Source organism: Pollachius pollachius (genome assembly GCF_949987615.1).
Source record: "Pollachius pollachius genome assembly, chromosome: 3".
NCBI lineage: Eukaryota > Metazoa > Chordata > Actinopteri > Gadiformes > Gadidae > Pollachius > Pollachius pollachius.
In genome coordinates this window covers 10,826,939-10,843,367 of record NC_136936.1, presented here as the reverse complement: position 1 = coordinate 10,843,367, position 16,429 = coordinate 10,826,939, and the positions used below count along the sequence as shown (strand labels likewise).

Sequence of the window (16,429 nt, the reverse complement as noted above, 5' to 3'; positions counted from 1 at the left end):
TGGAGCTACTACTCCCTTATTCTAGCAGCGTGTCGAAATACACACGGCGCGACCAAGGCGGGCATCCGCTCAAGTCATTTGACTTAAGGTAGGCAACAAACCGTTGTGGTATTATTTGACAGAATCCATATTTATCTTCTTGTTGTTCTTCTTCTTTTCATGCTCTTATTCTCCGCGCTTCGGAGATTATTAACTGGCATATTAAAGCTCGTAGGTAGTAAGGGAACGGAAATTGCGTTGCTGTAAACCAAGATAGCGCTACAATTCAGATCCTCTCCGCCTTTCAGCCAACGCAACCGCGTCAAGAGCGCGCACTGACCAAACCGCACATGGTTTGCTGATGCAATCACGCTTTCCCAAGGGTTACCTTTAGGAAGCACTACTCGCTCCTAAAGCCCCATTCGTAACTTTTTAGTGACATTTAATCCATGACTCAAAGTATCAGACTAATCTCGGCATGGGGTGCGAAACGTTTCCTTTTGTGGGCGACCTTCCCCCGCCGTCGCTGTCTTGTCATTGACCCTCCAAGAAACCTTAACCGAAGATGCATTTCAAATAGCCTGGTGCTTATTTCTTTTGAAATTTAGAAGCGTTTGCTATTAAATATAATTGAAAGTTGACTTACTTAAGTAGTAAGTCAACTTGCATGTCAAATGGAAAATTGGAACATAGCCTTAGTATGTCTAAATATAATGGGAAGTAAAGTTATATTAGTAATTAAAATAATGGTAATAACCAATAGTCAAATAAAAGATAAGTACGAAATTACTGTGTTTACATATACAAATACAATTATTTACACCTGTAAACCATCTCAGGCAAATCTAATTTGTTATACTATCCATGCTTTAATATCGCCTATCCTTATGAACACTTCGTCATTCTGAAACGCTCACCATGTAGTATCTGACATTTATATTAAAACACATCGTTTTTTTTGTTGGACTGCGTTATATGAATGCATGATATCTGTGTGTGTGTGTGTGTGTGTGTGTGTGTGTGTGTGTGCGTGTGCGTCCGTGCACCCCTCAAGTCACTCTGATACCCCTGAAAAGTACAAGATTCAATAAACAGTGCATTGAGGCCTGTATGGCCATGGCGGCCTGGAGAGCATGGTGTGTATTTCTATCCTTCACGTCCTTCTGGCTGAATGCCAGACTAAACATGGTCTTTTGTCTTCGCCGCTAACCTTTTGAGTGCAACAATGCAGCATTTTATGGAACATTTCCCACATATAATCCCGTACTATTTTAAAAGCTGACGATGCCACATAAAGAAGGCTACAAATGTCAGGATAGTGGTTAGGGTGTTTGACACCCAGCCGTAAGGTACTGGGTTGGATAACCCACTGTATACAGCCTTACCTGTATGAATCCCTAAATTACAATGCCCTAACCCCTATACATAGAAAAATAATTACATAGTAATTACATAGCGTTACATAGTGCTTGATTATGTGATCAAGCACAAAGTATTAAAAAAGTAAGATAAGATGTAAATATGGACTCAAATTGCCTTCTGTGGGTTAAACACATGCTATTGTATGAGTAATCAGTTATTGACCATTTTTGGTTACCATGTTATGTCATCAAACACTCTGGAAGACCCCTGCATGTGGTCAGTGGAGTGGTATCCCAAGTTCATTGCCTATCTATTCCCACTGAGCCTTTTTGTCACAAGTGACCGACGGGCGTTCTGATTGGAGGAAAGGGGGGCAGGCATTGACCCGGCCCACCCGGCTATTTTAGCACCCTTGCGTGTCACGCTTTAAGCCATCTCTGTTTGATCCAAAAAAAGGGGTGGGGGTGGTGGTTGGGGGAGAATATTTCCCAGTTGCCCAACGCCACAAGGCCGTTGTATTCCGATGTGACCTAGTCGTGTCATGGTACTAAACATTATAAAAACAAGCACTCTCATAGGACCACAACTTTTACCAAGTTTTACCCTTTACCCTTGGCAAGGCGCACTGTCTAGATATTGGCAAGCAGAGGTGGAGACAGAGCTCTGCAAGTGTGGACTGTTGACTGCTGGTTGGGTCTGGGGGTCAAGTCAAGTTGATTTGTGTAGCCCTAAACTAAAGTTACAGTTTCAAAGGGCAGCTCTGTCCACGACACCCCTCTTACCCTAACCCCCCAAAAGGGGAAGGGAACAACTCCCTTGAAGGTGCAGTTGCTTAGATTCGAGAATTACAAAGAAGTGAGAGCAGAAAAAGATGGAAGAGAGGACTTAAAAAAACACTAAACAGTTCCACTCCCGCCATCTCTGCTCCCTCCCTCTTTCTGTTTCTCTGCCACCATGGAGAAGTGTTTGCCTGGCTATTGCCAGACCAAGCTCAATCGTACATTGCACGTTGGTCTGGGGGAGCTGCCGTCATTTTCTTCAGCACAACAGGTGTGATCAATGGGCCTAGTTCAAATGACTCGGTACGCAATTGGCTTCTTGCAATCGCTTCCCTGTCGTCATTGTTTTAAACCAGCCAATAGCGCGCCAAGGGGAAAAGCCAGCTTGGTAATTGGCTCCCGCAAAAATGTATCGGAAGCAGAAAGAAATGTTTTGCTCTTCTCAAAACCCTTCTGCAGGGCGAACTCAAATCGCTGGCAGAATGGGCGGGGCTTCCTAGTCTAGAGAAGTGTCCTGATTGCTCAGTCAACTGGAAACTGATCATCTCACATTACAAAACAAATAAGCTCAAATAATAGCTCTCAAATTGTAACAACAGATCCTTATCAATTATCAAGGAAGAAACCTTTAAAGGTCCCATGGCATGCTACTTTATGGATGCTTTAATATAGATATTAGTGGGCCCCTAACACAGTATTTGAAGACGTTCCCGAAATTCAGCCGTGGTGCAGAGATACAGCCACTACGAGCCAGTCGCACATTGAGCTTTCCCCAAACGCTCTGTTTTGTTGTCTGTAGCTTTAATTCAAATGAGGAGGAGAGAGGCGGGTACCAACAGCAGAACATTTATCCAAATAACAAAGAAGTGTACAACACTTGCATTACATTGTGTGTAATCAAACACACACACACATGTGGCACTCGCACGGTTGTAGCTCATTGTCTCATTGGCAGGCCAAATTCTCTGGGCGGGCAAGGCAGAGGAAGGGGAGGTAACTTGGCCCCTTATGACGACATATGGGGCCATATTCCAAATCATTGTGCCTGAGTTTCCATTTTTTCAAAGGCGAGCAGGGTACCTAGTGCTCGTTTTACACCGAACACAAGTTTTAGCCACTTGGGGATGATAGGCAGGCTAGGGGATCTCATATTAATGTTAGAAAACCTCAAAATTAGATTTTCATGCCATGGGACCTTTAAGTTTCTGTATTGTTCTTGAAGAGGCGTACCGTACGTCCCAGCCTGGTGAAACCTCTTCTGGGGCAAGAGATACAGGCTTCCCAAACACGGCTGACCAAAACAGCTGTAGTGTGATAAGGACAGACAGTTGGCTTTGACGAGGACCACTCCACTGGGTTGTATCAAATACTATACACAGCTATATGCTTTGTTATCCATGCAAAGGACTTTGAATCTATCATTGGTTTGGATGGAGAAACTTACTGGTCTTTTGAATGTGGGTGTGTGGGTGGGTGTTGGTCTGGTGTAACATTTTTCAAACTGGTTTGATAATTAGTCAAACACCCAGCCAGACCAGTACAATTCTTTGAAATTGCAATCTTGCAATCAAAAACTTGGGACTGCGGCCATGCTATGGTAGCTATGTTCATTTTTCAGGTGATGACTATTGAATCTGAGTCATAGTGGAAGGATAACGTTGCCTACTGAGCTGGACTCCTCCGTTTTGCAAATCCATCACACTTTCACTTTGTCCGCCATGGCTTCTGTTGTGATTAATTGGCTTCATCTTTAATCATCTTTCCCAATTGTAAATCCAAACACTGTGTACTTGGCTGTGTAGCTCTGTGTTTAGCAACAACAGAAGTTTATCATGTAAGCAATGCTTACATCAGTAATTTTTCACTTTTCATTTGCCAGAATATCAAATAATAACCAATGCCGGTGCAATTCGTTTTACCGCACTGGTAAGCTAAAAAAAACCCTCCCAACCTCTTGGTGAAGCTGTTTGTGTTCATGCTGGCGTGTGTGTGTGGAAAGCGTGTCTGGCAGTGACCCAGGGCTGGCGTAGGTACTGCCGGTTCCCGCACCATGTGACCACGTGAGGTGTCAGCCTGCTATTTGTTAGCGGGGTTACATGCCTCACAGGGTCCTTTTTTAACCCTGTGTCAGACCCCCCGCCACTAGACTCGGCCCTCACCCTCTATTAAACATCCTCACTCACGTTCGCACCGCATTAGTGTATGAGGAACGCTGGTGGATCGAACCACGAGGGCTTGTACACACAGAGAGAACAGTACATGAGTGTGAGTACATAACCTGGGGCCGCTTGTTTGTTGTTCTTTAAATACATGGTGTGTGCTTAGTTATTGGAGTACCTGTGAAACTTCAACCTGTACAATCTTTTATAATGTATAGTTTTTTATGCACTTATATTTGTTACTTTAATATTAGTTTTAATTTACCTTCTTTTTTTTTACCTAAAATAATTAATTACTTTTTCAAATCATTCATCACTGGTGGAAGAAGCTCCGAAACTGGGCTGCTTTTTAAACGCTAGATATTGAATTTGATCTCCATTATTATAATAAAGTCTTCATTTTCCATTCATGTCTTTATTATAATTGGATATTTCTTTGTACTAGTTTTCATTCTAAATGAACAGCATATTTATTTATGAGCTGATGAGATATTTTCAATATTATTGCAGACTTATATTACCACAGAAGTGCAGTCTATCATTGTCTATGATGTATTGTTTGTTTATATATTTAACTTATTTTATGTATATTCGGTTATTGTTGAGCCTTGAGCAGAGCATTTGTGATATGAAGAAAATCTCACATGAAGTATTCAGAATTGATGTATTCCATGTATTACCAGTATAATATCAGTTTTATAGTCGGCACTTTCTTAAATCAACAATATTTTGCGTCATCTTTTTTTAGAAGTAGTCTAGCATCTACCAGCTGCTCGTTAAATGAATATGCTTGTATATATATATGCTCATTTGTTGGCCTCGTTTATGGTCTACAATAAATATTTAGTCAGTGGAAGGTGCTGATTATGTGCCGTCTTGTTTAATATCTGAGAAAGCCTGTGTGTTTAACAGCGGGGGGGGGGGGGGGGCTATGCGTGTTGCTCCTGCCCCCTTCAGCACAACATCCTATAATAGCAAAACCAAAATAAATTGCGTTGACAACGTGAACCTGTCCGTCTGCCCTTCCACGGGTGATAAAAAAGCCAATAATCCGGTTTTTACTCATCTTCTTGTCTTGTTTTTATAGACACGGCTCCTTAAGGACCCACCAGGGTGTGAAGGATCGCAGCTCTGCTCACAAAGAACCTGGAGCTCCCTAAGACCTGGGTCCTCGTGTAGATCTTGGTCTGCTTCAAGGTGATCTTGGCACTTGTACAAAGTACTTAATTGTGTAGCATCTACAGTAGCTGCTATCGCTGCTTTACACGGGGAATGGGTTAGCATAGCGATTGTAATACTTGCACTTGGTTCTATGAACATCTTTACTGTACCGACAGCGATATATTGTTTCACTTCTTATGACAAATGTACTTATTGTAACAAATGCACTTATTGTAAGTCGCTTTGGATAAAAGCGTCTGCTAAATGCCCTAAATGTTAATGTAAATGTAATCTTGCCCGTGCTAGGTCACCTGTCAAATCTCGGGAAGAACATAAAGACTTCAGAACTGTCAGATTCTTTGGAACTCTCTTCAAACTTAGGTTGCTTCAAATACTTCTGAACGCCCATATACTAAATAGTTCCAAATACTACTTTGAAACTTGAGAAGACTTAGGAACTCGCAGAGACTTCGATCCCGCGAAGACTTTGGAACTCACAAAGACCTTGCAAAAAGACTTCAGTTAAGACCTTTGTTTCAAAGGGGATCTTGCTCCGCAGCGTTTCACAGGAAGGGGAAGAGAGTAAGTACCAAGATGCTTCTGGCCGCGTTGAGGGGCATCGGCAAGCAGCTCCTGAGGGTCAAGGTGGTGGACTGCAACGCCGAGGACTCCCGTCTGGCCCGATGCCTCAACACCTTCGACCTGGTGGCCCTGGGCGTGGGCAGCACGCTGGGCGCCGGTGTCTACGTGCTGGCGGGCGCCGTGGCGCGAGAAAACTCGGGACCGGCCATTGTCCTGTCCTTCTTCATCGCCGCCATGGCGTCCGTCCTGGCCGGCTTGTGCTACGCCGAGTTCGGCGCTCGAGTCCCCAAGACGGGCTCCGCCTACCTGTACAGCTACGTGACGGTTGGGGAGCTATGGGCCTTCATCACAGGGTGGAACCTCATCTTGTCCTACATCATCGGTGAGTCCCCGCTCTGAGAGTGGAACCCCTTACGTCCAGCCCTACCTCTGGGGAAATCATGTTATTTGCCGAAGCTGTCTGATTGGCTGAAGTTGTGTTTTGTTATTTCATTAGTATGAAACACAATATATTTTTGCTGTCGATCTATTTTTCTAACAATCATACAATAAATCCGTCTGTATTCATATTCATATTCAAGACAAAGGCCGTTTTACATATTTTCCATTAGTTAGAAATGAAAACTGTTGGTATTGGGATGTATTTTGGTACCCCAGACTCGATATTTAAAGTTTCTTATGTTGTTATTTTTCAACAGGAACTTCTAGCGTGGCCAGAGCGTGGAGTGCTACGTTCGACGAGCTGATTGGCCGACACATCGGGGAATTCTGCAAGCTCTACATGCCGATGAACGCCCCAGGGGTCCTGGCCGATTACCCGGACATCTTCGCTGTTTTCATTATCATCCTCCTCACAGGTGAGAAACGCACACAAGGATGTCATGTCTATTAAAAATATTGAAATAAAACACGATGTCCCTTGTTCTTTCATCACTAATATGATCAGAGATCTTTATTTCTATAATGAAGGATAGGGGCAGGATAGTCTCTGTGTTAGGGAGGGTTTATTCTCAGCCAAAGGGTTCTGTGTTTGAACCTCAATGTCTGCAGTCTACCGTCATCCTGTCAGATGACCCCATAACCCCTACCTAGTCCTTCATGATCAACAAAGACATTGTTGATCTGACAATGTGGACTGTTGAATGGTAAACAGTATTCCACTGTGTATTTTGTGTTGAATATCTATATTATACCATTGCACATTGATAATACATACATTATCCATTATATTATAGCCATATTCACCACTTCAAAGGATACTGTCTGGAAGTATACATCAGTATTCTTCAATTATTTATGTATAATGTAATTCAATCTAACGCTTTTTTGTGATATGCAGGACTGCTGGCGTTTGGGGTGAAGGAGTCGGCGATGGTGACCAAGGTGTTCACCTGTGTGAACGTGCTGGTGCTGCTGTTCGTGGTCATCTCTGGTCTGGTGAAGGGGTCCCTGAAGAACTGGCAGGTGGACCCCCATGAGGTCCTCAACAGCAGCAGCGCCGGCCTCAAGTAGGACACACACACACACACACACACACACACACACACACACACACACACACACACACACACACACACACATACGTAATCACTATGATAGCGGGAAAACTTCAGGAGTAGGATTGGTCAGTGTCCACAAAATGAAGCTTGCTTTATGACTGCTTATGGCTCCCTCCCTTTTGCCCAAACTTCCTTCCCATTCTTGCTCTATTTTCTTTCTCCTTTCCCTCTGTCATTCTATCTTTCCATCTCTCTTCCCCTGTCTCCCCCTCTTTCCATCTCTTTTCCCCTGTCATAATAATATCACAGTGTTTCCATATCGGTCTGTATTCATTGGTGTGGGACACAACTATTATTATAGGGGATAGGATAACAAAGTAGTCAATTTTCCACCACCAGTTCTCCTTAAACCCGGGCCATCTCCCCTTATCTCTCAGCGCGTCTGACTTGCTGCCGTTGAAGGAGAGCCTGGGCCAGGGGGGCTTCATGCCCTTTGGGTTCTCTGGGGTCCTGTCTGGAGCCGCCACCTGCTTCTACGCCTTCATAGGCTTCGACTGCATCGCCACCACAGGTGAGCTGGCAGGCGGCGCACCTGGGGGAGGAATGCAGGCACACGTCTTGACATGCCGCGTTTGATTTGCAATCCAGAATACGCTAGTGAAACCAGGCAATCGTGTTTAATCCTTGGTTGATCTCTTCAGCAGGCTGAATCAAAGACAATAAATTATAGATTTACCAATCCGGTTTGGGGTGCAAGGGGGTCGCTTTTTAGCAACTTGATACTTTAAGGAAGCACTACACACGGTCATAGAGACATTTGAACACCATTCCCAGTAAAGGTCAATGAAGACCGCTTTTCCCAAAGAAGAGAGGAGATCCAGGAAGAAATTGATGAACTAACTATGAGGTTACCATTCCTCATCATCACTTTCAAGCCATTGCCTATGGATCAGAGTCTGATCCAGAGAGAGTATCTCTCTATCTCTCTCTCGCTCTCTCTCTCGCTCTATATCGCTCTCTCGCTCTCTCTCTCTTAATGGGCCATCTTGGCACGGGTATTGTGTATTTTCCTTTCCAAAGTGAGACCAGTCGAGTGTGGGACTAAAACCTGTTGCATCTCTCCATCCCAGGGGAGGAGGTGAAGAACCCGCAGAGGGCCATCCCCATCGGCATCGTGGCCTCGCTGCTCATCTGCTTCGTGACGTACTTCTGCGTGTCGGCGGCTCTCACGCTCATGATGCCCTACTACCTGCTGGACAAGAGCAGCCCACTGCCCGTGGCCTTCTCCTACGTGGGCTGGGCGGGCGCCAACTACGCCGTTGCTATCGGATCCCTGTGCGCGCTGTCCACCAGGTGAGCGGTGAGGGGCCCCCGGTCAGCAGGGGGGCCTGTGGGACTGTTGTTCTAACGGGGTGCTGTTGAGATTGGGATTCTGTTGAAAAGTGCGATATGTTGTTACGGTTCCTTGTGCGGTTTTGTCTTTGGTGTGGTTGAACGTTTGGGTTGAACGTTGTTGTTCGGGTTCTGCGGGGCCGTCGGGGTCCACTCTGATTTTCCGGTTCACGTTTTTGTATTGTGCAAGCTAAAATTCCCGATATGCAAATTGTCACCCCTAGTAAGCAGCCATGTTTCATAGCATTGTTTTAAATGTCTGCTGTGAATGTATTACAATATTTAATTTATATTCATTTAATAGGATTTGTCAAAACCTATGTTATATTTTGATTGATGATATAGGAGTATAGAAATTAAATATGACACCATTTCATATCATCATACTATCTAAACTATATTATTAATTCATGCCTGTTTATCTTGTCAAACTGTGTAAATAGTATATTACTCAAAATATGAAGAAATTAATGACTAAGGCCATTGGTTTATGGTCAAATTGTGCCTAAACAAAAAGGTTAAACTGCACTTGTGAAGTAGCGTTGTTAGGTCAACATTTGTGAGGCAATAATAAAGGAGACATGAACGCACGAGACATGAAATAACCAACACGCATAACAAGCTAAAACGGCTAAATCGCTCCTTAACTTTAACTTAACTCCTTACCTTAATTAATCCTTTGTAAATGAGGATGCATACTGAAGTACTGATTCATAAGACTTGACCACGGTTATCTCACTTCCTGTGTCCTCCCCTTCTAACGGTGTGACATCACCTGCATGGCGGCATGCTTCTCTCTCTCACTTTCTTTCTTTCTCTCTATCCCCCTTTCTCTCGTTCACCTCTCTGCCCTCTACCTTTCACTCTCTCTATTCCCCGCCTCCCTCTCTCTCCCCCCCCCACCCCTCCAGTCTGCTGGGCTCTATGTTCCCCATGCCTAGGGTGATCTGGGCTATGGCCGAGGACGGTCTCCTCTTCAAGGGTCTGGCCCAGATCAGCGGCCGGACCAAAACACCCCTCATCGCCACCCTAGCTTCCGGCATCGTGGCAGGTGAGCCCTGAATGCGCTAATGCTAATGGCTAATTCAAACAGGTAATTCGACCTGATAATGCTAATGGCTTATGCTAACTTTGAATGGCTAACGCTAACTAGCTTCTGCATTGTCACAACACGCCTGCGCGCCATCTCACCTAACTCTATTAACGAAGAGAGTTCTCTTTCCCACCACACGCAAGAGTTCAACCGTCTGCCCTCAGCTCTCACAAACAGATTCTACTCCCATACACATGAGATAACTTTCTTATATGGCATTTATTGTACATATAAGTGGGAATCTATGACCTTACAATCCAATTCAATAATATCACAAATCCGAAGAGATTTATTGGAAATGTATGTAATGCCCTTACTTTTCAATCATCATAAAATACTTCCAATCACAATTAAATTTGTTTGATTAAATCCAATAAAAAACAGAACACTATTAAGTTTACCTTAGCCCTTCATTTACATAGTAGATTAAAATAAAACGGTATTTAGTCTATTCAAAGCGCTGTCCTGACCAAAACGCTCACAGCGTTTGTGTGTGTGTGTGAGTGCGTGTACACAGAAACACACCAAGATTTGCCAGGACTCCTACTCCCCAGGCGTGAGTTTAGGGCCTTGTGCGGGTGGCCAGAGGTGGCATGTACACACCATCTACATCTCCTGACTCCTTCCTTCTTTCCCTCCTTCCCTCCTTACTTCCTTCCTTGGGCGTAGTCTCCTTGGCTCCATGTTCCCTCTGCCTCGTATTATCTATGCCATGGCTCGGGACGGCCTGCTCTTCTCCTTCCTGGCCCGTGTCAGCAAGCGCAAAACACCCCTGTTCGCCACCATGGCCGCCGGCGTCATGTCTGGTAGGTGGGCCTCGCTCGGCGCCCTCTGGTGGAGGGGGTGGGGGGGGGCGGGCGGTGGAGGAGGAGTGTTTGGCATCTGCTGTGTGTTGTTGGCGTCTCCCTTCCGTCTTCTCCAAAATGTGATGATTTTTTGCGGGTATGCTTTTTTTTGGTTTGCACCGCTGGCTCAATTGGGACGATGGAGCCAGCCTTGGCTGATCCATAGCTATACCACCAGCTGCATCCTTCGATGGCCGAGGGGAGCAGTGCCATCCCTCTCTGTAGCTGTGTCCCCGAGGATGTGTTCCCTGCTTTAACACCGCAGTGTGCCCTCTGTTCAGGGCTCACGCCAGCGCTTCATACTTTTTGTGCTGGCTTCTCTGTGCAGAGACTTTTATTGGAATACACTCTTTCAATTTATTGTGAGTTGAGTTGTCAATACAGTTCCAAGAATTTCGACCACAGTTTTGCAAAAATCGTAACCCTGTAAATAAAGTTTGATCTAAGTGGACGACTGCATGAGGATGTGCAGGGAATGTCGTGGGACTCTGTAGCTAACGCCAGGTCCTCTGCTCTGCTCCGGCTCCAGCTGTGATGGCCTTCCTGTTTGACCTGAAGGATCTGGTGGACCTCATGTCCATAGGAACTCTGCTGGCTTACACACTGGTGGCCGCCTGCGTGCTGGTGCTCAGGTGAGTGGACCTCCATCCACACCCGGTCACACACACCCACCTGGTGCCTTTCTCTCACACAGACACACACACACACAAGCACACACACACACACACCTGGTTCCTTCAACTCCCCCCCCCACACACACACACACACGCACACACAGACACACACTGATGGTTGCTTCAACAAACACACACACACACGCACATACACCAACACACACACACACACTCACACCTAGTGCCTTCAACACAACCCCTTAAAAAAATCTTAAAATCTCAAAGTCTTATAACACACACACATCCAAAACATGAACACACACACACACACACACACACACCTGGTGTCTTTAACACACACACAAACCTGGTGTCTTGAACACACACACACCAACCCGTAGAAGAGGTCAAAATGGATGAAAAATGATAACATGCATATCCATGCACAAGTGACCACTTGAAGAGGTGAAATGGCGTCTGCGTGGTTCCTAAGTGGCGTGCGTGTGTGTGTGTGTGTGTGTGTGTGTGTGTGTGTGTGTGTGTGTGTGTGTGCGTGCGTGCGTGCGTGCGTGCGTGCGTGTGTAAGGTATCAACCGGAGCAGCCCAGCCGGGCCTACGAGGCGGCGAACACCCAGGACGACATGGACGGCCTGGACCCCCAGAGCGAGGTGAGCGAGGGGTTCCTCCCGCGGACGGAGGAGCGCTTCTCCCTGAGGAACCTCCTGTTCCCCACCAACACCACGCCCACAGCGCTGTCCGGCTTCACCGTCAACATCTGCACCAGCACCCTCGGTGAGGGGACGCACACCTGGCTGTTCATGACTGTCTGTATTATCACTGCTAGATTAGCCCCCGCTCCTGGTCCCTGTGTGTGTGTGTGTGTGTGTGTGTGTGTGTGTGTGTGTGTGTGTGTGTGTGTGTGTGTGTGTGTGTGTGTGTGTGTGTGTGTGTTGGCCTGTTTTTTATTTAAAAGCAGATGCTTGAGAGAGGGTAATTAGATCTCCCTTAAATTGTTGTTATTTATCGTGCCCCAGCACCACTGACTTAGCCAATGCTTTTATCCAAAGCGACTCATTTGGATACATGTCATTAAGGCGGAGGAATGATGCTATCATGCCGAACTCTGCATTTATCTTGTGTGTGTGTGTGTGTGTGTGTGTGTGTGTGTGTGTGTGTGTGTGTGTGTGTGTGTGTGTGTGTGTGTGTGTGTGTGTGTGTGTGTGTTCTAGGTGTTCTGGTGTTAGTCTTCTGTGTTATTGCCGTACATGGAGGTTTCGCCAGCTGGTCTCTGTCGCTGCTGGGCATAATCTTCTTGCTGTGTCTCACCATCACCCTGATAGTGTGGAAACAGGCACAGAGCAAGGCCAAGCTAGCTTTTACGGTTTGTCCCTGTTTTAAATTGCTGATCAAGGACTAACTATGAATTTATTTAGTTTTTAGTTTTTTTTCGTTTTTTTTTGTTCAGACACAAATCCAATTTCGGAGAGGAATGAATTCAATATAGAAATTCATCATATAGCTCAAACAAAGCATCTACATCCATGAACATTACATCCAAAATGTATTTTATTGGCTCATTTCCTCTATTAGAAAACTCTGTATAAGTGGATGTATTTTGAATCCTTGTTTGTTTTGTCTGTTCTTGTTGATCCAGGTTCCATTTCTACCCTTCATCCCAGTGGCCAGCATGTTTATTAACATCTATCTGATGATGCAGCTCGACAAGGGAACCTGGCTTCGCTTCTCCATCTGGATGGTCTTAGGTAGCCATTTTATTCAAATATCTGTTTATTTGGGAAAGCCCCGATGGCTCAACGGGTAGCGCACGTCCCGTTGAGACCTTAGCGCAGCGACTCGGGTTTGATTCTTGCCCGTGGAATTTTGCTGCATGTCCTACCCTCTCTCTCCCATACCTGTCTATCTCACTCCATCATAAAATCATTAAAAAATACTAAATATCTGTTCATTTATCTCATTATTGGGCTGGCACATAAACAATCTATCCTCTTCCTGTTCTGTTTTGGTTTTCCCGCCAGTTTCCAAACGGAATGCTATCAGCTTAAAATGGTCTATATATATAATATTATCCTAGGTGAGGTTGCGGAGGTAAACCGTCTAACTGTTAGCGCGTCTCATCAGGGATGTTTTCTGTCCCTCAGGGTTCGTCATCTACTTCAGCTACGGGATACGCAACAGTGCGGAGGCTGTGTTGACGAGAGCTAGCGGGGCCGGCTACAAACCGGCGTGCTCGCTCAGCGAACACCCCGTGTCCTTCGAGAAGGAGATGTTCCTCAACAACCTACCCCATGCCCCCGAAGACGACGACGAAGAAGATTGATGATTCTCAAGGTTTTGCTAATTGGCCTTGAATTTTTTTCTAGGCAGTATCACATTTTTTTAAAGTTGTGTTGCTAACATGGAGTTAGCATGGATCATGGAAAGGTGAATTAACACCTGACCTTTTCAGAAGCACTAATTTAAACTTTTGCAAAGCATTGAAATCGGTACTTTGTGCACTACTATGGCCCTCCTGATCAGTACACAAATAGGTGCTGTAACATATGCCTTTTTATTACTAAAAAGAACTAAATGGTTTGGTCGATTAGAAATTAATTAGCAGTTTGCTTAACAGACACTCACAGACACTCTTTTCTCTTGAGTGCCTTTTACATGCAAACGGAACAAGCCTGTAACGGGCACATTCAACTCTCCCACCAGCCTGTGTGTGGGCTCTGAATTCACCAACCTTAAATCCCAAAGTTTGTTTATTTCTACAAAATCATTCAAACGTTTAGTACAGGGGTCACCAACACGGTTCCCGCGGCCGACAGGGCGCCCGCAAGGACCATATGAGGCGCCCGCAGGCCTGTTCTAAACATAGCACTACTCATTCTTGAACAACTCTTTTCCCACCTTTTTTAAGTCATTGTTGATAATTATTGTGAGAAATCATTAACATGATCAGTGTCTTCAAATAGATGAGTATCATTATTCATTAATAATAATATATAACTAAAGGCAAACTGAGCAAATTTGTTATTTCAGAAGAGTGTATCAAACTGGGTGCCCTTCGTGTGACTCAGTACCCATGAAGTAGCTCTCAGGTTCAAAAAGGTTGGTGACCCCTGGTTTAGTATCTGACGATTGTCAACCGTCAGGGGCTCATGGGTGTGTGTTTGTTTATTCCTCCGAGGTCGGTTTCTGGAACTGGGTCTCTCCCAGATGGCGTCGTTAAAAAACAACTGCCTCCCAGAAGAATTGTGTCTCGGCAGACAGCTGGCGTCCATTTTTAAACCCAGTCAGCTGATCATGAGCTGAGTTTAACAAAGCCATGCATGTACATCGGGCTCCACAGTCGTATTAAAAAGAACATGCTCAACCGCAGGACACGGAACACAATACAAATTTTGCTAAAGAAAAACCTTTCTGATGACCATTCAGTCTGCTGGAACCATTTTTATATTCCGGTTTTAGTATGTTTTGCTATTTAGTCAGTTAATAGACCCTTTGATGCAAAAGGAATAGCACAAGTTTTGGTGGATATCCATCATGAGTTCCCTGCAACTGCCCTGTTATTTACCTGAATGTATTGCTTGCACTGTATATACAGTACGTTGTACCGATCCGTAACTGAATCATGTTACTGAATAAGAAAATGTCAGCGAGAAGGTACTATACATTGAAAGCGCACACGCCACTGAAATCGGTCATTGTTGGGAATCTCTGAGTCCAGCACTTGACTGTTGTTGCTTTGGTCAGTGGGCGTCAGAACCGGCTCATATATTATTATTAAATACTAAGCATCAAATGAACTATGATTGTATCCCCGGGTTTCGCCTATTGATCCGTGCCAAACGACGGTTGATATTAGATTGGGGCATTTTCTGTGTTCACTGTTGATGAGCCAAAAGTGTTTGGGCTACTTGGATTTATTTGAAACTACAGAGGTGTTTTTTAAAGTGCCTGCCATCCAATCAGGTGCTGTTTTAGCCCAAAGAGTTAATAAGTACCCTCAGTGGGTGTTATAAATGAATGCAATCAAGTTTCGCCCTACATGTACATTTTAACCATTATTTCAGAAATACTGTATATATTGTACATTTAAAATGCTTTTATTTGAATTCTTGCAGTTTGAGTCGAAAAATTGGGATATATAAGAAATGCGTTGGCCGTTTTTCTTGCTATTTATGTTTTTCTTTCATTATGCCTGTTTCTTTTGTTAAAAAAAAAAGGCTGCTCATTGATAGCTAGAAATAATGGCTCATGGATAAATAGGCTATTTATAAGCTTATCGGTACACTAACCCAAAAATAGTTCTAGTCGATGTGTCATTCAGGGGCTATTTTGTTGTGTTTACTATGGGGCTGTTAAACAACACTTTTTTCCAGTGTAGTTCATCTAGTTGTGTTATTTTATGTATAAAGAGTATAATAAAAGATACAGTATGAAGTTTTAAACATCTGGGAGAAGTTTTATCTGATGTTTTATATCTGTTACAAGTTTCAAATCCTTTATCAGACTAACATATATACTGACATTGTTTTCACATTACGACAGAACTGATTTCATCCGTCCATCGTTGTTGAATTCTGTATCATCCTTTCAAAGCTTTGTGGTTACGATGTCCTTCTATATCATGTAATGTTTTGCAAAACTTCTGCTGTAAATAAATGTTACCATTTTAAAAGTTCTGTGTACATAAATTCTGATATAATTTGACCATTTGTCACGGGTTATTATTTACAAACTCAAGAATCGTATCGATTTTAACTAAATGGATAATCATGTGCATGGACATTCATCTTCTTGTCTGTAATTTGATTTCATGAAGCTGAGATCATGTATATAGCTTAAATCATGTGGTAACCTTACGAGCCAATAGTAACTATCATGAGGGACAGATCTAAAAGTAGTGTGGTGCGCTGGGGTTTGGTTCGCCGATGAAACACCGGGTAGTGACTACG

At 44.2% G+C, this 16,429-nt stretch overlaps 1 protein-coding gene across 2 annotated transcripts; it reads left to right on the top strand.

Moving 5' to 3' along the window:
• LOC307073353 (high affinity cationic amino acid transporter 1-like) lies at positions 1-16,119 on the top strand. 2 transcript variants are annotated; one of them, XM_079733132.1, is made up of 13 exons: positions 1-88; positions 5,367-5,476; positions 6,000-6,404; positions 6,721-6,879; positions 7,362-7,530; positions 7,959-8,092; positions 8,652-8,874; positions 9,825-9,964; positions 11,381-11,483; positions 12,052-12,257; positions 12,695-12,846; positions 13,120-13,228; positions 13,625-16,119. In XM_079733132.1, exons 3-13 carry the CDS (start codon positions 6,035-6,037, stop codon positions 13,801-13,803), a joined length of 1,944 nt encoding a protein of 647 aa, XP_079589258.1. In that variant the 5' UTR covers positions 1-88; positions 5,367-5,476; positions 6,000-6,034; the 3' UTR covers positions 13,804-16,119. The 2 variants fall into 2 exon arrangements, with proteins under 2 accessions (XP_079589258.1, XP_079589257.1); XM_079733131.1 differs by having other exon boundaries at positions 5,747-6,404.
• Positions 16,120-16,429: the final 310 nt, after the last annotated feature.